This window comes from Oncorhynchus mykiss, chromosome 3 (genome assembly GCF_057628025.1).
Source record: "Oncorhynchus mykiss isolate SJ-2025 chromosome 3, ASM5762802v1, whole genome shotgun sequence".
NCBI lineage: Eukaryota > Metazoa > Chordata > Actinopteri > Salmoniformes > Salmonidae > Oncorhynchus > Oncorhynchus mykiss.
In genome coordinates this window covers 31,094,488-31,117,423 of record NC_143024.1, presented here as the reverse complement: position 1 = coordinate 31,117,423, position 22,936 = coordinate 31,094,488, and the positions used below count along the sequence as shown (strand labels likewise).

The window sequence follows — 22,936 nt, the reverse complement described above, 5'->3', positions numbered from 1 at the left end:
GTGTGGTTTTAAATACAATTTCATTAAAGTTTTATTGGATTTAATAATATGTGTTTTTATTGTGGGCAAATCTCCAATTCCAGGCCTAACCAACATTCTAGACTGACTCCATTCCCGAAGAGAAAACAACAGGACATTAAACTGGGTTCACATATTAAACTGGGTTGCTTCACATCCAAAATCTTCCAACATAACAACACAACATTTCACCATAAAGAAACCATCAAACCACACATTCAGCCAGGGATACAACCTAATGGCCCCCAGAGACCAGACAACAGACAAACAATGTTAAGCAACAGGAAAACGAAAAGCTAATATGATGGTGAGACTGAGAGGGTAATTAAAGACAATGTGCTACTGGCTAGTCACAAGATGATAAAGAGAGATAAAGTGATGTGACAACAGTTATTACGTGTTGTGTAATGTTGTGCAACATTATTGTATAATGGATCACTTGAAGGTTTAATAGAGATGTATTGGACTGTGTGAGCCAAGGATTTTAGGAGGGATTTTTGGATTTAAAGACAGAAACACACATAGGCATAAGGGACACACGCACACATTCTCCCTCCCCTCACACACACACCCTCCATCCCTCCCCTCACACACACACCCTCCCTCCCTCTCCTCACACACACACCCTCCGTCCCTCCCCTCACACACACAGCCTGCCTCTCTCCCCTCACACACACACACCCTCCCTCCCTCTCCTCACACACACACACACCCTCCCTCCCTCTCCTCACACACACACCCTCCCTTCCTCCCTCCTCTCACACACACACCCTCCCTCCCTCCCCTCACACACACACCCTCCCTCCTTCCCTCTGCTCACACACACACATCCTCTTACCTGCATGGTGTGAAAGCTGCGTGTCTTTTCGAAGTGGAACTCGATGTCAACGCTGCCCTGCCCGAGAGCCTCTCTGCTCCAGCCCAGGTAGTCATACCCCGGCCACACCCTCAGCTCCTTGGTCTCTGTGAAGTCATTCCCTCCTAACACACCGTCAAACAGCTGGCCCAGGCCTCCGAACTGAACCCTAAACACATACATACAGTACACACACATTATTACACAGTTATACATATACTGTACACATGCCAAGGCATACACAGTCATACATTGTACATGTGACACACAGAGACATTCACACACCCTTTCTCACACACACACACACACACACACACACACACACACACACACACACACACACACACACACACACACACACACACACACACACACACACACACACACATCTACTGTATATAGGTCTGGGTTGCATCAAAACCGTTAGCTCATCCGCTATGAAAACAGTTGTGCCCCATTAAAAAGGCATATGTGAATATAACCTCCCTACCTTCCCCCCCATCCCTGGACAATACAGTCTGGAAACAGAGTACAACACCCTCAGCAAATAAAGATCCTTACTCCAGATCATTTCATTCTTATTCGATTAGGTGGACAGAGAAAATAAACATTGGGTAGAGGAGTTGTTTTGTGTGTGTGTGTATGACAGACTAAATCCATTTGGCTGACTGCGGCTCACTAAGGCCCTGTTCACTGCTAACAGATGGGATGAGTCCAGGAGTCCTTTATATATTCATCATATTTTACCAGGTAGGTTGGCTGAGAACACATTCTCTTTTACAGTGACAACCTGGGAAAAGTTGCATTTGTGTGGGACCCAACTAAAGCCAATGGAGGACGAAGACCAATCTCAAGTAGCCAGCCAATACCCACAGAGCTGAGAGAGGAGGATGATGCTTACCCTGACTCTATGCTGCCATCGTAGGTGGAATCGTTGAGGTACACAGGTGAGCCAGACAGGTGCATCACATGACCCACTGGAGCTGTGTACATCAACAGGCCATCTGAGAGAGAGACAGATAGAGGGAGAGAGATAGGGGGAGAGGGACAAAGAAAGAGAGAGAGAAAGAAAGAGAGAGGGAGAGAGTGAAAAAGAAAGAGAGAAAGAAAGAGAGAGAGAGAGAGAAAGAAAGAGAGAGAAAGAAAAATAGAGAGAGGGGGAGAGAGAGGGGAGGGGAGAGAGAGTGAGAAAGAAAGAGGGGGAGAGAGATTGAGGGGGGGAGAGAGAGGGGGAGGTATATAGAGAGAGACTACATTAATAATATACACTTTAATAAGATACAACATACATCATCTTTACTATCGCCTGGTCAGCTACACATGAACTACATACGTTGGTTAAGCCTGTGTTCAGGAGATGAGAAACACACAGGCAGAGCAGACATCTCTCCAGTGAAACATTAGACTCTCTCTCCCCCCAGCCAGCCTGTATGGCTAATCAGCATGTTCTCCTAACACAGGTCTGAAGTCACTCACTGTAACTACTTTCACCTTCAGCACTCACATCCATAATAAACACAGCTTTTACAGGCGCAGAGTGTGTGTGTGTGTGTGCGTACGTGTGTGCGTGTCTGTACATGTGTGTCCGTGTGTGTGGGGGACATGGGCTCAGTCCCATTGGGGTCTTGCACAATAAACAAACCACATAGCATACCCGTTCCCCGCCACAATGTAAAACGTGATGATGGAACAGGAATGTGTGCCGAGAAATGTGTCTTCCATTTCTGTGAATCTGCATGTTATAGTGTTAGTGGTTCCAGAGACAGAAACCTCTCTAACAGACAATAATTCCAGGAAGATAGTCAGTCTATCCCCAGAGAGACACACAGAGGTTGAGTCTTAAATGACACCCTATTCCCTATACAGTGCACTACCTTTGACCAGAGCCCTGTTCAGGGAATAGCTAGTGCCATTTGGGATGCATCCAGATGCAGCGGCCCCAGGCATTAAGGCTCAGCACTAGGCTTGATTTACAGCCAGTCAGCCAGCCATTGTGTGAAGGGAGGAGGACAGAGAGGAGAGAGGAGACGTGTCCCACCCATAAACACAGTGTAATTCACTGGTGCTCTGTGAGCAAGGAACATACCATCTATCATCCTCTGTGCTGTAGTGTCTCTTATCTGTGGTAAAACTAGATGGTTTCATCTCAGGCCAAACCAGACAGTGAATTAAACGTCATGGTGAGTGAACTCCATATTTGCAGAAATACGTGCTTGGAGACACACATAATCAGCCTTATTACACACATTTACCAAATCTAGCAAACAGACTGTAAATTCAAGGCGACACACACAAAAGCATAAACACACTCACTCACACACACACACACACACACACGCACACACATGCACACACACAGCAAATAAATCTAGGGATGGTGAAGTCGTTGGCCATCCCCCTAAGTGTCTGTAGTGCAGACAGCAGAGATATGAGTAGACAGTGTGATGTCCTCTATGCTGTGATCTTCCAAAGGCCTTCTTTTCAATGTCTGTCTGTATCCACCTTACACTCTTAGAAAAAATGGTTCTGGATAGATCCAAAAAGAGTTCTATGCTTGCTTCATATATGGCCTCCCTAAAGGTTCTATATAGAACCCTATATGGAATTCAAGGCTTCTATGTGGAACCAATTTTGGTTCAGTGAAGAAGAACCCCTGGGGTTCTGATCAAAGAACCCTACAAAAGGGTTCTACAGTATATAGTGCCGTATATGAAGCAAGCAATATAACCCTTTTTGGTTCTATCCAGAACCTTTTTTTCTAAGAGTGTATTAATTAATCTGCTCTAGACCCACACACATGCAGAACCCATCCACACACGTTTCCCAACTATCAAACAGACAAACAGACAGACAGACAGACAGACAGACAGACAGACAGACAGACAGACCTACACACACACATACACGCGCGCGCACACAGACTGTGACTCACCGTTCCACAGACAGCCATAGAGCTCAACTCGTAGACAGACGCTCATGACCCGGTCTGCCAGGGGGTAGAAGCGGACATAGCGGGCAACAATAGGTGGACCCAGGTCCTTCAGAACCACATCATAGGTGTTCTCATTCCCAGACACCACCTGATGGAGGGAGGGGGGGGGGGGGGGGGGGGGGGAACGACAGTCAAGAGTAGCATGGAGACCCATTGAATAACCATGAATAGCATAATTAAGCAATTAGATGTGAAAACTAAAACTAGTGAGATTCAAGTATGTCGTGAGTGGGTGGCTGAATAAAAGTTTTGCATAAGACAGAAATTATGGAATGAGTCAGAGAAGCAGAGCCAAGGGGAGAGAGATACATTAGATAGATAAAACACACACACACACACTTGTCTTTACCTCCTGCCCCCAGCGGTCCTTCCAGGTGATCCAGGTGCGTCCGTCTCGGGAGTAACGGAGCCGGTAGCTGCGTGCAAACTCCCGGCCGTGCCCGTCGGCATGGCGACCCTGGGTACCCACCAGAGCCAGGAAGTGCAGTGAGCGCAGGTCCACCTGGAAGACAGAGAACAAGACGTCTCTAGTCACTGATCCAAGGTCAGTTGTAATGTAGTGCTCTGACCCTCAAGACCATCCTAACCCTCTACCTCCAACACAGGGAAACTTGGGAAGCTAGGAAACTTCTACCTTGATGAAATAAAACACAAACTCTAACCCAATGAAATGTGAGTATTGGTAGGATGATTGCACCTCTAGCCAATGGAAACAGAGAATCCTACACATACAGTAGCCCATGGAGTAGGCCTGTGTACTCTGTCTGACCTGGAGGTACTCTGAAGCACTGGGGAACACTGCTCCTGCAGGACACCACGCACCATCCCCCTCTCCTTTACTCAACCTGGGAGACAGAGAGACAGACACAGAGAGACAGAGACAGACACAGAGAGACAGAGATGAAGACAGAGATGAAGACAGAGAGAGAGAAAGAGAGAGAGAGAGAGAGACAGAGAGACAGAGACAGAGAGAGAGACAGAAGGAGAGAGAGAGACAGAAGGGGAGAGAGAGAGAGAGAGAGAGAGAGAGAGAGAGACATAGACAGAGACAGAGACAGAGAGGGGGGGTTGTTGAATTATGAATTTATGGATTCCATAATGAGATCATTCTGGATAGAATATAACTTTATCATCCAAACTATCCCAACCACAAATACTTCTTACAGAGACCACAATATCCATCACCACAAACAGACCACAGTACAACCACTTAGTCGCTGGCATTAGGATCAATTCACACTGAGAACTGGACCACATGAAGCAAACCAAACCTGGACCATATAAAGACCAGCCCTAACACCAATACACATTTCTTCCTGTCAACATTGTTGAATCGAATGCTAATAAAGTTTTACTACATTTGATGGTGATCCCACTGAGGTCAACTGAGACCACGCACACCACAATCTACCATTCAGAACACTAGATCATTGACACTGATGGAGGGAGGGAAGGGGGAGATAGAGAGAGGGATGAATGGGAGAGAGAGAGACAAACCAGGCCTCTGCATCCTGCATCAGCCAAAATGATTAATATGACAGATCACTGCCGTGCAAAACGAGAAAAACTGTTCAAGTCCTCTATTTCCCCGTCTTTCTATCCATTCCCTTCTTCCCCTTCTCTTCCCTTCATCACTCTCTATTCCCTCTCTCTTTCTCTCTCACTGAGACCAGCCAAGTACTCTATCCCTTCCTCCTTCTCTCTCTAAATTCCCTTCCTCCCTCTCTCCTTCTAACATGCTGTCATCCAGCTGCTCTCTCCTCCCATCCTTCCTACTATCTATATATCTCTCCACTCCCTCTCGCTCTCGCTCTCCTCCCATCCTTCATACTATCTATCTATCTCTCCACTCCCTCTCACTCTCTCTCCTCCCATCCTTCACCCTATCTATCTCTCTCCACTCCCTCTCGCTCTCTCTCCTCCCATCCTTCATACTATCTATCTATCTCTCCACTCCCTCTCGCTCTCGCTCTCCTCCCATCCTTCATACTATCTATCTATCTCTCCACTCCCTCTCGCTCTCCTCCCATCCTTCATACTATCTATCTATCTCTCCACTCCCTCTCGCTCTCCTCCCATCCTTCATACTATCTCTCCAATCCCTCTCGCCCTCTCTCCTCCCATCCTTCATACTATCTATCTATCTCTCCACTCCCTCTCGCTCTCTCTCCTCCCATCCTTCATACTATCTATCTCTCCACTCCCTCTCGCTCTCTCTCTCCTCCCATCCTTCATACTATCTATCTATCTATCTATCTATCTATCTATCTATCTATCTATCTATCTATCTATCTATCTATCTATCTCTCCACTCCCTCTCGCTCTCTCTCCTCCCATCCTTCATACTATCTATCTATCTATCTATCTATCTATCTATCTATCTATCTATCTATCTATCTATCTATCTATCTATCTATCTATCTATCTATCTATCTATCTATCTATCTCTCCACTCCCTCTCGCTCTCTCTCCTCCCATCCTTCATACTATCTATCTATCTCTCCACTCCCTCTCGCTCTCCTCCCATCCTTCATACTATCTATCTATCTCTCCACTCCCTCTCGCTCTCTCTCCTCCCATCCTTCATACTATCTATCTCTCCACTCCCTCTCGCTCTCTCTCTCCTCCCATCCTTCATACTATCTATCTCTCCACTCCCTCTCGCTCTCTCTCTCCTCCCATCCTTCATACTATCTATCGATCTATCTATCTATCTATCTATCTATCTATCTATCTCTCCACTCCCTCTCGCTCTCTCTCTCCTCCCATCCTTCATACTATCTATCTCTCCACTCCCTCTCGCTCTCTCTCTCCTCCCATCCTTCATACTATCTATCGATCTATCTATCTATCTATCTATCTATCTATCTATCTATCTATCTATCTATCTATCTATCTCTCCACTCCCTCTCGCTCTCTCTCTACTCCCATCCTTCATACTATCTATCTATCTCTCCACTCCCTCTCGCTCTCGCTCTCCTCCCATCCTTCATACTATCTATCTATATATCTCTCCACTCCCTCTCGCTCTCTCTCCTCCCATCCTTCATACTATCTATCTATCTCTCCACTCCCTCTCGCTCTCTCTCCTCCCATCCTTCATACTATCTATCTATCTCTCCACTCCCTCTTGCTCTCTCTCCTCCCATCCTTCATACTATCTATCTATCTCTCTACTCCCTCTCGCTCTCTCTCCTCCCATCCTTCACCCTATCTATCTATCTCTCCACTCCCTCTCGCTCTCTCTCCTCCCATCCTTCACCCTATCTATATATCTCTCCACTCCCTCTCGCCCTCTCTCCTCCCATCCTTCACCCTATCTATCTATCTCTCCACTCCCTCTCGCTCTCTCTCCTCCCATCTTTCATACTATCTATCTCTCCCCTCCCTCTCGCTCTCTCTCTCCTCCCATCCTTCATATTATCTATCTCTCCCCTCTCGCTCTCTCTCTTCTCCCATCCTTCATATTATCCATCTCTCCCCTCCATCTCTCTCTCCTCCCATCCTTCATACTATCTATCTATCTCTCCACTCCCTCTCGCTCTCTCTCCTCCCATCCTTCATATTATCTATCTATCTCTCCACTCCCTCTCGCTCTCTCTCCTCCCATCCTTCATACTATCTATCTATCTCTCCCCTCCCTCTCGCTCTCTCTCTCCTCCCATCCTTCATATTATCTATCTATCTATCTATCTATCTATCTATCTATCTATCTATCTATCTATCTATCTATCTATCTATCTATCTATCTATCTATCTATCTATCTATCTATCTCTCCACTCCCTCTCGCTCTCTCTCCTCCCATCCTTCATACTATCTATCTATCTCTCCACTCCCTCTCGCTCTCGCTCTCCTCCCATCCTTCATACTATCTATCTATCTCTCCACTCCCTCTCGCTCTCTCTCCTCCCATCCTTCATACTATCTATCTGTCTCTCCCCTCCCTCTCGCTCTCTCTCTCCTCCCATCCTTCATATTATCTAAGTCTCCCCTCTCGCTCTCTCTCTTCTCCCATCCTTCATATTATCTCTCTCCCCTCCATCTCTCTCTCCTCCCATCCTTCATACTATCTATCTCTCCCCTCCCTCCCTCTCACTCTTCTCTTTCTCCTCCCCAATCTCTCCCCATCACCCTCTCTATTTCTCTCTCTATTCCCCATCCTCTCTCTTTTCCCCCATCCTTCTGTCTTTATATCACTCTCTTCCCCATCTCTCTCTCTCTCTCTCTCTCTCTCTCTCTCTCTCTGTCTGTCTCTGGTGTCTCTTTAAGGGATTGGGACTGATCACCTCCACATGGACTGACAATCAGCCAGCAAACGCAGCCCAGACATGGCAGGCTAAGAGAGACATGGAAACACACAAGACACACACACACACACACACAGTGGATATCGAGTAATAGGCCACGTGAATCTGCCGTGTCTAACAGGCTGGTCATGTAATGTCATGACCTAATGTGCTATACAGAGACACGCTGGCTGTAATGTGTTGTAATCTAATAGTCTTCTCCTGTGTGATTTAAACATGGTGACAACAGATGGCAGACATAGTCAACGGTAGAGAGATACAGACCCAGAACCAGACATGAATAGAGATAATGTAATTACACACACACACACACACACACACACACACACACACACACACACACACACACACACACACACACACACACACACACACACACACACATACTTTGAATACTCTATTTGCACTCTTCACAGCCAAGCATTGAGGTACAAAGGACCCAAATATGTCAAAGGTCACAGAGTCTTAGAATCATGGAAACCAGAAACACAGAGATAAGCTACAATAACAGCTGGCACAGAGCTATACAGGCCAGCTGCTGGGCTTCTTCCCTTTGGAAGGTATGCAATAATACACACAACACATGCAGTGCAGGCAGGCAGGCAGGCAGGCAGGCACACACACACACACCGACATACGTACCTGCCGTGTTTGGCCTCAGTAGAGTCTGACCAGGCGCTGGAAGCCGTGATGTCAGAGTCAGGGATGGTGCCATCCTCCATTCCCAGGGCATAACGACACTGAGCTGCATGGATGTGTGTGTGTGTGTGTGTGTGTGTGTGTGTGTGTGTGTGTGTGTGTGTGTGTGTGTGTGTGTGTGTGTGTGTGCGTGTGTGTGTGTACATGTGACCGTGCGTTAGTGTTTGTGTGTGTGTGTGTGTGTGAGAGAAAGGGAGACACAGACAGAGAGAGGGGGGGACAAGAATGAGAAAGAGACTACGTAACATTCATCACACCTGTCATACAGAGAGTAGAGGACAGAATAGAACATTATACTATCATACACATTGTACTATCATACACATTGTACTATCATACACATTCTACTATCATACACATTCTACTATCATACAATGTACTATCATACACATTGTACTATCATACACATTGTACTATCATACACATTGTACTATCATACACATTGTACTATCATACACATTGTACTATCATACACATTGTACTATCATACACATTGTACTATCATACACATTCTACTATCATACACATTCTACTATCATAAAATGTACTATCATACACATTGTACTATCATACACATTGTACTATCATACACATTCTACAATCATACACATTCTACTATCATACATTATACTATCATACACATTATACTATCATACACATTCTACAATCATACATATTCTACTATCATACACATTGTACTATCATACACATTGTACTATCATATACATTCTACTATCATACGCATTCTACTATCATACACATTCTACTATCATATACATTCTACAATCATACATTGTACTATCATATACATTCTACTATCATACACATTCTACTATCATACACATTCTACTATCATATACATTCTACAATCATACATTGTACTATCATATACATTCTACTATCATACACATTCTACTATCATACACATTCTACAATCATACATTGTACTATCATACACATTGTACTATCATACACATTGTACCATCACACACATTCTACTATCATACATTGTACTATCATACATATTGTACTATCATACATATTGTACTATCATACACAATGTACCATCATACACATTGTACTATCATACACATTGTACTATCATACACATTCTACTATCATACATATTCTACTATCATACAATGTACTATCATACACATTCTACCATCATACACATTGTACTATCATACACATTGTACTATCATACACATTCTACTATCATACATATTCTACTATCATACAATGTACTATCATACACATTCTACCATCATACACATTCTACAATCATACATATTCTACTATCATACATCAGGAGTAACATGATAGCTAAAAGGATCTTAATTTGACCTGTTTCTCACAGCAGGAAAATAATCCTGCAGCTACAGGAAATGTTCATTATTGTGTGGATTATAATTAATGGACATTTTTGTTAAGGCAAATCAAGTCGAACACACTACAAGTTTGCGAAATGTCCTGCAACAACAGGGTGATCCTACACCTGTACATGTCATTGTTGGAGCCAGTCATTGGTCACGCAGCATTAAGTAATCTCCGTCTCGATCTTTCCTTGTCTATATTCCCTATCTTTCCTTCTCTATATTTCCTATCTTTCCTACAAGGCACCCTACTCCAAGGTTCTGGTCAAAAGCAATACATTCCATAGGGAATAGGGTGCCATTTGGGACACATCATCACACTGCGTAGGGGAGCTCATCCAATAATGTCCTTGTCACCTCTTATTTCTCTTCTAGTCACTCAGGAAGAAACACGTAGAGTCAATGTTAATTAATATTCCAATAGGATGAATATTGAAGAATAGGAGCTGCCAAGGTCATTACAAACAGATAACCTTCTGTTAGTTTATAACCCTGAAGAGGTATCATTCTCCATGGTTTTTACTTTAACAGGCAGATGAGGTGAGGTGAATACAGGAGTAAAAAGAGGAGGAGGGGAAGGAGAAAGAGAAGGAAGAGGGGCATGAGGAGGGGGAGGGGAGGAGAAAGAAGAGGAGAAGGTGGAAGTGGAGGGGATAGTGAAAGAGGGGATAAGGAGGACATAGGGCAGACAGTGAACAGATTAAATGGACAGCTCTACTCTGCCCTGTGAAAATATCAGCCCCGACAACAGTCCTGCAGGCATATATCAACCAGGCATTATCAAACGACTTAACTATCTGCCATGACTTCACTAGAGGGCCAGACATGACCAAATAGAGGGCAGAGAACCAGTCTTCAACGTGAGTGAAAGGAAGGGGGTGTGGGGGGGTGATGGAAAATGAGAGGCGATAAAGGGGTGATGCTAGTGGGGTGGGGGGGGGGGTGTAACTCAGTTATTGTTATGGATGCTGTCATTGATATGGGGGCATGGATAACTGATACTGTCATTGATATGGTGTGTGGATAACTGATACTGTCATTGATATGGTGCGTGGATAACTGATACTGTCATTGATATGGGGACGTGGATAACTGATACTGTCATTGATATGGTGCGTGGATAACTGATACTGTCATTGATATGGGGACGTGGATAACTGATACTGTCATTGATATGGGGACGTGGATAACTGATACTGTCATTGATATGGTGCGTGGATAACTGATACTGTCATTGATATGGGGACGTGGATAACTGATACTGTCATTGATATGGGGACGTGGATAACTGATACTGTCATTGATATGGTGCGTGGATAACTGATACTGTCATTGATATGGGGACGTGGATAACTGATACTGTCATTGATATGGGGACGTGGATAACTGATACTGTCATTGATATGGGGACGTGGATAACTGATACTGTCATTGATATGGTGCGTGGATAACTGATACTGTCATTGATATGGGGACGTGGATAACTGATACTGTCATTGATATGGTGCGTGGATAACTGATACTGTCATTGATATGGTGCGTGGATAACTGATACTGTCATTGATATGGTGCGTGGATAACTGATACTGTAATTGATATGGTGCGTGGATAACTGATACTGTCATTGATATGGTGCGTGGATAACTGATACTGTCATTGATATGGTGCGTGGATAACTGATACTGTCATTGATATGGTGCGTGGATAATTGATACTGTCATTGATAAGGGGACGTGGATAACTGATTCTGTCATTGATATGGGGACGTGGATAACTGATACTGTCATTGATATGGGGACGTGGATAACTGATACTGTCATTGATATGGTGCGTGGATAACTGATACTGTCATTGATCTGGTGCGTGGATAACTGATTCTGTCATTGATATGGGGACGTGGATAACTGATACTGTCATTGATATGGTGCGTGGATAACTGATACTGTCATTGATATGGGGACGTGGATAACTGATACTGTCATTGATATGGTGCGTGGATAACTGATACTGTCATTGATATGGTGCGTGGATAACTGATACTGTCATTGATATGGTGCGTGGATAACTGATACTGTCATTGATATGGGGACGTGGATAACTGATACTGTAATTGATATGGTGCGTGGATAACTGATACTGTCATTGATATGGTGCGTGGATAACTGATACTGTCATTGATATGGTGCGTGGATAACTGATACTGTCATTGATATGGTGCGTGGATAATTGATACTGTCATTGATAAGGGGACGTGGATAACTGATTCTGTCATTGATATGGGGACGTGGATAACTGATACTGTCATTGATATGGGGACGTGGATAACTGATACTGTCATTGATATGGTGCGTGGATAACTGATACTGTCATTGATCTGGTGCGTGGATAACTGATTCTGTCATTGATATGGGGACGTGGATAACTGATACTGTCATTGATATGGTGCGTGGATAACTGATACTGTCATTGATATGGTGCGTGGATAACTGATACTGTCATTGATATGGTGCGTGGATAACTGATACTGTCATTGATAAGGGGACGTGGATAACTGATACTGTCATTGATATGGTGCGTGGATAACTGATACTGTCATTGATATGGTGCGTGGATAACTGATACTGTCATTGATATGGGGACGTGGATAACTGATACTGTCATTGATATGGTGCGTGGATAACTGATGCTGTCATTGATATGGGGACATGGATAACTGATACTGTCATTGATATGGTGCGTGGATAACTGATACTGTCATTGATATGGGGACGTGATAATGATGCTGTCATTGATATAGGGATGTGGATAACTGATACTGTCATCGATAAGGGGACGTGGATAACTGATACTGTCATTGATATGGGGACGTGGATAACTGATACTGTCATTGATATGGTGCGTGGATAACTGATACTGTCATTGATATGGGGAGGTGGATAACTGATACAGTCATTGATATGGTGCGTGGATAACTGATACTGTCATTGATATGGGGACGTGGATAACTGATACTGTCATTGATATGGTGCGTGGATAACTGATACTGTCATCGATAAGGGGACGTGGATAACTGATACTGTCATTGATATGGGGACGTGGCTAACTGATACTGTCATTGATATGGTGCGTGGATAACTGATACTGTCATTGATATGGGGAGGTGGATAACTGATACTGTCATTGATATGGTGCGTGGATAACTGATACTGTCATTGATAAGGGGACGTGGATAACTGATACTGTCATTGATATGGTGCGTGGATAACTGATACTGTCATTGATATGGTGCGTGGATAACTGATACTGTCATTGATATGGGGATGTGGATAACTGATACTGTCATTGATATGGTGCGTGGATAACTGATGCTGTCATTGATATGGGGACATGGATAACTGATACTGTCATTGATATGGTGCGTGGATAACTGATACTGTCATTGATATGGTGCGTGGATAACTGATACTGTCATTGATATGGTGCGTGGATAACTGATACTGTCATTGATATGGTGCGTGGATAACTGATACTGTCATTGATATGGGGAGGTGGATAACTGATACTGTCATTGATATGGTGCGTGGATAACTGATACTGTCATTGATATGGTGCGTGGATAACTGATACTGTCTTTGATATGGTGCGTGGATAACTGATACTGTCATTGATATGGTGCGTGGATAACTGATACTGTCATTGATATGGGGACGTGGATAACTGATACTGTCATTGATATGGGGACGTGAATAACTGATACTGTCATTGATATGGGGACGTGGATAACTGATACTGTCATTGATATGGGGACGTGGATAACTGATACTGCCATTGATATGGTGCGTGGATAACCGATTCTGTCATTGATATGGTGCGTGGATAACTGATACTGTCATTGATATGGGGACGTGATAATGATGCTGTCATTGATAAGGTGCGTGGATAACTGATACTGTCATTGATATGGGGACGTGATAATGATGCTGTCATTGATATGGGGATGTGGATAACTGATACTGTCATTGATATGGGGACGTGGATAACTGATACTGTCATTGATAAGGTGCGTGGATAACTGATACTGTCATTGATAAGGGGACGTGGATAACTGATACTGTCATTGATATGGGGACGTGGATAACTGATACTGTCATTGATATGGTGCGTGGATAACTGATACTGTCATTGATATGGGGAGGTGGATAACTGATACTGTCATTGATATGGTGCGTGGATAACTGATACTGTCATTGATATGGGGACGTGGATAACTGATACTGTCATTGATATGGTGCGTGGATAACTGATACTGTCATTGATATGGGGACGTGATAATGATGCTGTCATTGATATGGGGATGTGGATAACTGATACTGTCATTGCTATGGGGACGTGGATAACTGATACTGTCATTGATATGGGGACGTGAATAACTGATTCTGTCATTGATCTGGTGCGTGGATAACTGATTCTGTCATTGATATGGTGCGTGGATAACTGATACTGTCATTGATATGGGGACGTGGATAACTGATACTGTCATTGATATGGGGACGTGGATAACTGATACTGTCATTGATATGGGGAAGTGAATAACTGATACTGTCATTGATATGGGGACGTGATAATGATGCTGTCATTGATATGGGGACGTGGATAACTGATACTGTCATTGATATGGGGACGTGGATAACTGATTCTGTCATTGATATGGGGACGTGAATAACTGATTCTGTCATTGATCTGGTGCGTGGATAACTGATTCTGTCATTGATATGGTGCGTGGATAACTGATACTGTCATTGATATGGGGACATGGATAACTGATACTGACATTGATATGGTGACGTGGATAACTGATACTGTCATTGATATGGTGACGTGGATAACTGATACTGTCATTGATATGGGGGCATGGATAACTGATACTGTCATTGATATGGGGACGTGGATAACTGATACTGTCATTGATATGGGGACGTGGATAACTGATACTGTCATTGATATGGTGCGTGGATAACTAATACTGTCATTGATATGGTGCGTGGATAACTGATACTGTCATTGATATGGTGCGTGGATAACAGATACTGTCATTGATATGGTACGTGGATAACTGATTCTGTCATTGATATGGGTTGTGGATAACTGATACTGTCATTGATATGGGGAGGTGGATAACTGATACTGTCATTGATAAGGGGGCATGGATAACTGATACTGTCATTGATATGGTGCGTGGATAACTGATACTGTCATTGATATGGGGACATGGATAACTGATACTGACATTGATATGGTGACGTGCATAACTGATACTGTCATTGATATGGTGACGTGGATAACTGATACTGTCATTGATATGGGGGCATGGATAACTGATACTGTCATTGATATGGGGACGTGGATAACTGATACTGTCATTGATATGGGGACGTGGATAACTGATACTGTCATTGATATGGTGCGTGGATAACTGATACTGTCATTGATATGGTGCGTGGATAACTGATACTGTCATTGATATGGTGCGTGGATAACAGATACTGTCATTGATATGGTACGTGGATAACTGATTCTGTCATTGATATGGGTTGTGGATAACTGATACTGTCATTGATATGGGGAGGTGGATAACTGATACTGTCATTGATATGGGGACGTGGCTAACTGATACTGTCATTGATATGGTGCGTGGATAACTGATACTGTCATTGATATGGGGAGGTGGATAACTGATACTGTCATTGATATGGTGCGTGGATAACTGATACTGTCATTGATAAGGGGACGTGGATAACTGATACTGTCATTGATATGGTGCGTGGATAACTGATACTGTCATTGATATGGTGCGTGGATAACTGATACTGTCATTGATATGGGGATGTGGATAACTGATACTGTCATTGATATGGTGCGTGGATAACTGATACTGTCATTGATATGGGGACGTGATAATGATGCTGTCATTGATATACGGATGTGGATATTACTGATACTGTCAATGATATGGGGACGTGGATAACTGATACTGTCATTGATATGGTGCGTGGATAACTGATACTGTCATCGATAAGGGGACGTGGATAACTGATACTGTCATTGATATGGGGACATGGATAACTGATACTGTCATTGATATGGTGCGTGGATAACTGATACTGTCATTGATATGGTGCGTGGATAACTGATACTGTCATTGATATGGTGCGTGGATAACTGATACTGTCATTGATATGGGGACGTGAATAACTGATACTGTCATTGATATGGGGACGTGGATAACTGATACTGTCATTGATATGGGGACGTGGATAACTGATACTGCCATTGATATGGTGCGTGGATAACCGATTCTGTCATTGATATGGTGCGTGGATAACTGATACTGTCATTGATATGGTGCGTGGATAACTGATACTGTCATTGATATGGGGACGTGGATAACTGATACTGCCATTGATATGGTGCGTGGATAACTGATGCTGTCATTGATATGGGGACATGGATAACTGACACTGTCATTGATATGGTGCGTGGATAACTGATACTGTCATTGATATGGGGACGTGATAATGATGCTGTCATTGATATGGGGATGTGGATAACTGATACTGTCATTGATATGGGGACGTGGATAACTGATACTGTCATTGATAAGGTGCGTGGATAACTGATACTGTCATTGATAAGGGGACGTGGATAACTGATACTGTCATTGATATGGGGACGTGGATAACTGATACTGTCATTGATATGGTGCGTGGATAACTGATACTGTCATTGATATGGGGAGGTGGATAACTGATACTGTCATTGATATGGTGCGTGGATAACTGATACTGTCATTGATATGGGGACGTGGATAACTGATGCTGTCATTGATATGGTGCGTGGATAACTGATACTGTCATTGATATGGGGACGTGATAATGATGCTGTCATTGATATGGGGATGTGGATAACTGATACTGTCATTGCTATGGGGACGTGGATAACTGATACTGTCATTGATATGGGGACGTGAATAACTGATTCTGTCATTGATCTGGTGCGTGGATAACTGATTCTGTCATTGATATGGTGCGTGGATAACTGATACTGTCATTGATATGGGGACGTGGATAACTGATACTGTCATTGATATGGGGAAGTGAATAACTGATACTGTCATTGATATGGGGACGTGGATAACTGATTCTGTCATTGATATGGGGACGTGAATAACTGATTCTGTCATTGATCTGGTGCGTGGATAACTGATTCTGTCATTGATATGGTGCGTGGATAACTGATACTGTCATTGATATGGGGACATGGATAACTGATACTGACATTGATATGGTGACGTGGATAACTGATACTGTCATTGATATGGTGACGTGGATAACTGATACTGTCATTGATATGGGGGCATGGATAACTGATACTGTCATTGATATGGGGACGTGGATAACTGATACTGTCATTGATATGGGGACGTGGATAACTGATACTGTCATTGATATGGTGCGTGGATAACTAATACTGTCATTGATATGGTGCGTGGATAACTGATACTGTCATTGATATGGTGCGTGGATAACAGATACTGTCATTGATATGGTACGTGGATAACTGATTCTGTCATTGATATGGGTTGTGGATAACTGATACTGTCATTGATATGGGGAGGTGGATAACTGATACTGTCATTGATATGGTGATGTGGATAACTGATTCTGTCATTGATAAGGGGGCATGGATAACTGATACTGTCATTGATATGGTGCGTGGATAACTGATACTGTCATTGATATGGGGACATGGATAACTGATACTGACATTGATATGGTGACGTGCATAACTGATACTGTCATTGATATGGGGACGTGGATAACTGATACTGTCATTGATATGGGGGCATGGATAACTGATACTGTCATTGATATGGGGACGTGGATAACTGATACTGTCATTGATATGGGGACGTGGATAACTGATACTGTCATTGATATGGTGCGTGGATAACTGATACTGTCATTGATATGGTGCGTGGATAACTGATACTGTCATTGATATGGTGCGTGGATAACAGATACTGTCATTGATATGGTACGTGGATAACTGATTCTGTCATTGATATGGGTTGTGGATAACTGATACTGTCATTGATATGGGGAGGTGGATAACTGATACTGTCATTGATATGGTGATGTGGATAACTGATTCTGTCATTGATAAGGGGGCATGGATAACTGATACTGTCATTGATATGGTGCGTGGATAACTGATACTGTCATTGATATGGGGACGTGGATAACTGATACTGTCATTGATATGGGGACGTGGATAACTGATTCTGTCATTGATATGGGGCCGTGGATAACTGATTCTGTCAGTGATATGGGGACGTGATAATGATGCTGTCAGTGATATGAGGGCATGGGGGGGTGATAATGATGCTGTCAGTGATATGAGGGCATGGGGGGGTGATAAGTGGGGAAGTTCTAACTCAGTTGCTGTCAGTGAGTCAGTGGATAGGAATGTGGGGTTGGAAGATAAAACCTCTGAGACACACACACACCTACCCCCTACACCCCCACACGGACAGGCCTGTTTCATTACATCATTACCTAGCTGCCAATAAAACTCTCTCTCCAGGCCTCCCCTTCTCTCTTTTTAGTCCCCTCTCTGTCATTGCCCTCTCTGTCGCCATTGGCTTTCTTCCCACGCTCCATCTCTCTTTCTCCCCCTTTCACACACATGGTGGGTGTTTCCCTTCCTTTATTTACTCTTCATATCAGTTCATATCCTGGTACTAATGGGCTATTTCCTCCTATAAAAGACTTGTTGCATTACCGCAGCAACGGTGTGGAAATAATAACGATATGGATCAAATCAGATGACACAAACGTGTGCATGCATGTGTGTGTGCGGGAGACAGATAATTTACTGTCTGCTTCTACCCTGGAGGTGGCAGCTCTGGTTTCACCTTGTGGAGTTTCATTTTCTCTACTCTATCTCTATCCCTCTCCTCCCCTCCCTCCTTCCCCTCTCTCTCTCTTTGTATGATTGACAGGTGATGAGCGGCCTGTACATTAGTGAGGCTGAATACCCAAGGCTCATTCTCCCTGCTACCATCTCTCTCCTTTTACACATGGCTGCCTAGGAGACATGGACCTGAAACAGGATCGGCTGCTGATAGCGGATGGACAGACTTAAGGCACACATTCAACAATGTGAGGAGAGTGTAGACAAGAAAGGGGCAGAGAGGGCGAGGGATGGAGGGGTGGAGGAGGAGGACAAGGCAATGGGTGAGGCCGAGATGGAATTGTCTGACATTTCTGAGGGGGTGCCTGTGAGATCTTGAATGGAAGGTAAAACACATCTGTTCTGATTATAGTTTTTTCCCTTGTTGTGACTCCAATTGTATTAAACCTGGCCGATTGGTCAATGATTGGCTTTAACTAGGGAAGTTATTGAGAACCTAAACTCTTCAACAATAATGACCAATCATATTCTGGGGATCTGATTTGACCTTGACCTTAAGCAGTCACTTCCTGTCTGACATCTGACCTTTGACCTCTCACCTGGTTTAAAGTGCCAGTCGTGGTCATCCGCAGCCGACAACGCCACCAGGATGACGGTAACCACAATGACAGGAAACAGCCGCAGCTCTGGCGTTGCCATGGCACCAGCAACACACCCGGTTACCTGTCCGGAGACGCGCTGACAACCACAGGCATACCTGACAGAGGGATAGAGAGAGAGGAAGGATTAGAAGATTTCAAAATGCATGAATCATTTATTTTGTATCATGAAAGACAGAATACGAGAGAGTAGGAAGAATGAGAGAGAGGGGTGATAATCCGTGTGGATGGGTTTCTGTCTAAATGTCAGGTCCAGTCTAGTAGATACAGTAGCTTCCTCTGTGATTTATGAATCCCTGTGTACGAGTAACCAGACACCATGGACTCAACTCAAAATGTAAGCAATATAATACAACACAACATGACACAATATAATACAAGACAATATGACACAACACAATACAATATAACACAACAAAATAACTCAATTCAACACAACAAAATCCAACAAAACAGACCAGTGGCACCACAGCACAGAGAACATTAGCTTTGTTTCGATATGTTGTTGTTGCACAATGAACAATCGAAGGTGGTGTAATTAGCATAGCCAGCATTACTTAGTCCTTCAGCATTCAAAATGTCAATCATGTCATTTCCAACTCCTTTATTACAAACTCCTCCTCAAGTGCTGTAGTAGTTAGACTGGGGCCTGATAGGGTGCTGTAGTAGTTAGACTGGGGCCTGATAGGGTGCTGTAGTAGTTAGACTGGGGCCTGATAGGGTGGATAGGGTGCTGTAGTTACCCATCTGCGAGACACAAAAAGGCTTGTCCAGTAGTTTTACTGGTGGATGCTTAATGATTGGGGTGATGGGGGTAGGGAGGGGGAGACAGCTGGTAGGGGAGGGAGTGTAGAGGGGTGGCCTGGTGTCCCTGTGGGCCCACTGACTTCACTGGCACAGACCGACAGCTGACACACAGCTGTAGGGACACAGAGGAAGGAGAGCGACAGTGTGATGGACAGAGGGAGGGAATGAAGGGAGGTATGAAGACGAGTGAAACGTGGAATTGTAGGCATAGAGAACAGAAGAGAAGGATGGAACGAAGGAGCAGTCCAGATGACATGGATGACATAGTAGAGAGTGTGTGTGTGTGTGTGTGTGTGTGTGTGTGTGTGTGTGTGTGTGTGTGTGGTGTGTGTGTGTGTGTCTGTGTGTGTGTGTGTGTGTGTGTGTGTGTGTGTGTGTGTGTGTGTGTGTGTGTGTGCGTGTGACACAGAGGAGATTTCAGGGATAGCCAGCCAGTGCAGCTGTCCAGAACAAAAGACAGGCGCTAGGCAACAGATACAGGGTGCAAGTGTTCAGAGAGAGGGAGAGAGAGTAGACAGCTTGTTTTGAGAAAACACCCAAGCCTTCCAAACGAGTGAAGCAGTGTGTGTCTGCTGTGCCAGATGACACCATGTTGAAATATGTCTCTTACAGGATTCCAGTAACTCTAAGCATGCCGAACCAGAGCTGAGAATCTCCCTCTGCTGGCCTGTCCACTATGTCAACAATCCTAAAAATGATCCCCGTCACAATCCATAACAAGGTACTCAACAAATGTTACAACTGATAAAATACTTTTACTGACCAGCGATCACAAAACCGGATGGAAACACAAACCTTAGGTTCTGAAGAAAATACAACCAAATGAAAATCACCGCTAACCAAAACCAAGATTATGTTTGGCATAGACAGTCAAGTGTTTTTGAGGCACCAGGCAGCTGCCATGTCTAAGTGGAAAAACAAGCCACAGTGTTTAGGGAGATGCTAGTGAGGGAAGTGAGGCGAGCCCACGGTGTTTAGCAAACCATCTATCTCTCTCCCTATCCCACTGCCATCTCCATCCACTTACATGATTTGTCCAGACTAATTCACAAGGCTAACTAATGGTTATGAACAGCTGTCTAAGTCCCACCACACAACAATAAAACAGACAGAGAGAGGGGAGAGGGAAGGAGGGAATGAGGGAGGGAGAAGAAATGTTCTTATGAAAAAGTATGCTTCAGTGAAAGTTTGACAAAAGTTTGGATTCCTTTTGGCACTGCAATGTCTCATGACAATCATATTGTAGTTTGCAAAAATATAAACGCAATGAGCTGAAAAAAAAAAGATCTCAGACATTTTTCATACGCACAAAAAACATATTTCTCTTTCATTTTGTGCACAAATTTGTTTACATCCATGTTAGTGAATATTTATCCTTTGCCAAGATAATCCATCCACCTGACAGGTGTGGCATATCAATAAGCTGATTGAAAAGCATGATCATTACACAGGTGCACCTTGTGTTGGGGACAATAAAAGGCCACTCTAAAATGTGCAGTTTTGTCACACAACACAATGCCACAGATGTCTCAAGTTTTGAGGGAGCGTGCATTCGGCATGCTGACTGCAGGAATGTCCACCAGAGCAGTTGCAAGAGAGTTAGACTGGGGCCTTATATAAACTGTAGCTCAGTAAAATCTTTGAAATTGTTGCATTTATATTTTTGTTCAGTGTATAATGTGATTGTCTTGGAACTGCTAAGATCAATGGTGCCCATTAAAAAATCCATTCAAGTTGGGCCATATTATGAGAGTTTGCCATACTATAGGACTTGATGGTATCAAGCCCAACTTTGAGTTGGAATGCTCGTTCCACTCAGTCTAATTCTAAGGGGTTGAGTTTGGGCATGGGGTAGAACAAGGAGCTGATTCTAAATCTATTATATTCTCTGTCAGCCACAGAGACTGTTTCTCTCCCCAGCCAGCCAGTCAGTAAGACAGACAGACCGTTTCTCTCCCCAGTCAGCCAGTTAGTAAGACAGACAGACCGTTTCTCTCCCCAGTCAGCCAGTCAGTAAGACAGACAGACCGTTTCTCTCCCCAGTCAGCCAGTCAGTAAGACAGACAGACCGTTTCTCTCCCCAGTCAGTAAGACAGACAGACCGTTTCTCTCCCCAGTCAGTCAGCCAGTCAGTAAGACAGACAGACCGTTTCTCTCCCCAGTCAGCCAGTCAGTAAGACAGACAAGACCGTTTCTCTCCCCAGTCAGCCAGTCAGTAAGACAGACAGACCGTTTCTCTCCCCAGTCA

General features: G+C 43.8%; 1 protein-coding gene across 12 annotated transcripts in view; it reads right to left on the bottom strand.

Annotated features, from left to right (window-relative positions):
- LOC110503829 (epithelial discoidin domain-containing receptor 1) overlaps positions 1 to 22,936 on the bottom strand; it is a 69,136-nt gene that overhangs the window by 22,071 nt on the left and 24,129 nt on the right. For all 12 annotated transcript variants that reach the window (XM_090227972.1, XM_090227998.1, XM_090228014.1 and 9 more), the window contains exons 2-8: positions 19,822 to 19,979; positions 8,817 to 8,919; positions 4,636 to 4,711; positions 4,216 to 4,368; positions 3,807 to 3,954; positions 1,776 to 1,878; positions 857 to 1,043 (exon numbers count right to left, since the gene is read on the bottom strand). In XM_090227972.1, coding sequence (XP_090084098.1) covers positions 857 to 1,043; positions 1,776 to 1,878; positions 3,807 to 3,954; positions 4,216 to 4,368; positions 4,636 to 4,711; positions 8,817 to 8,919; positions 19,822 to 19,921 — 870 coding nt within the window. In that variant the 5' untranslated portion in view covers positions 19,922 to 19,979. The remainder of the gene's footprint in view (positions 1 to 856; positions 1,044 to 1,775; positions 1,879 to 3,806; positions 3,955 to 4,215; positions 4,369 to 4,635; positions 4,712 to 8,816; positions 8,920 to 19,821; positions 19,980 to 22,936) is intronic.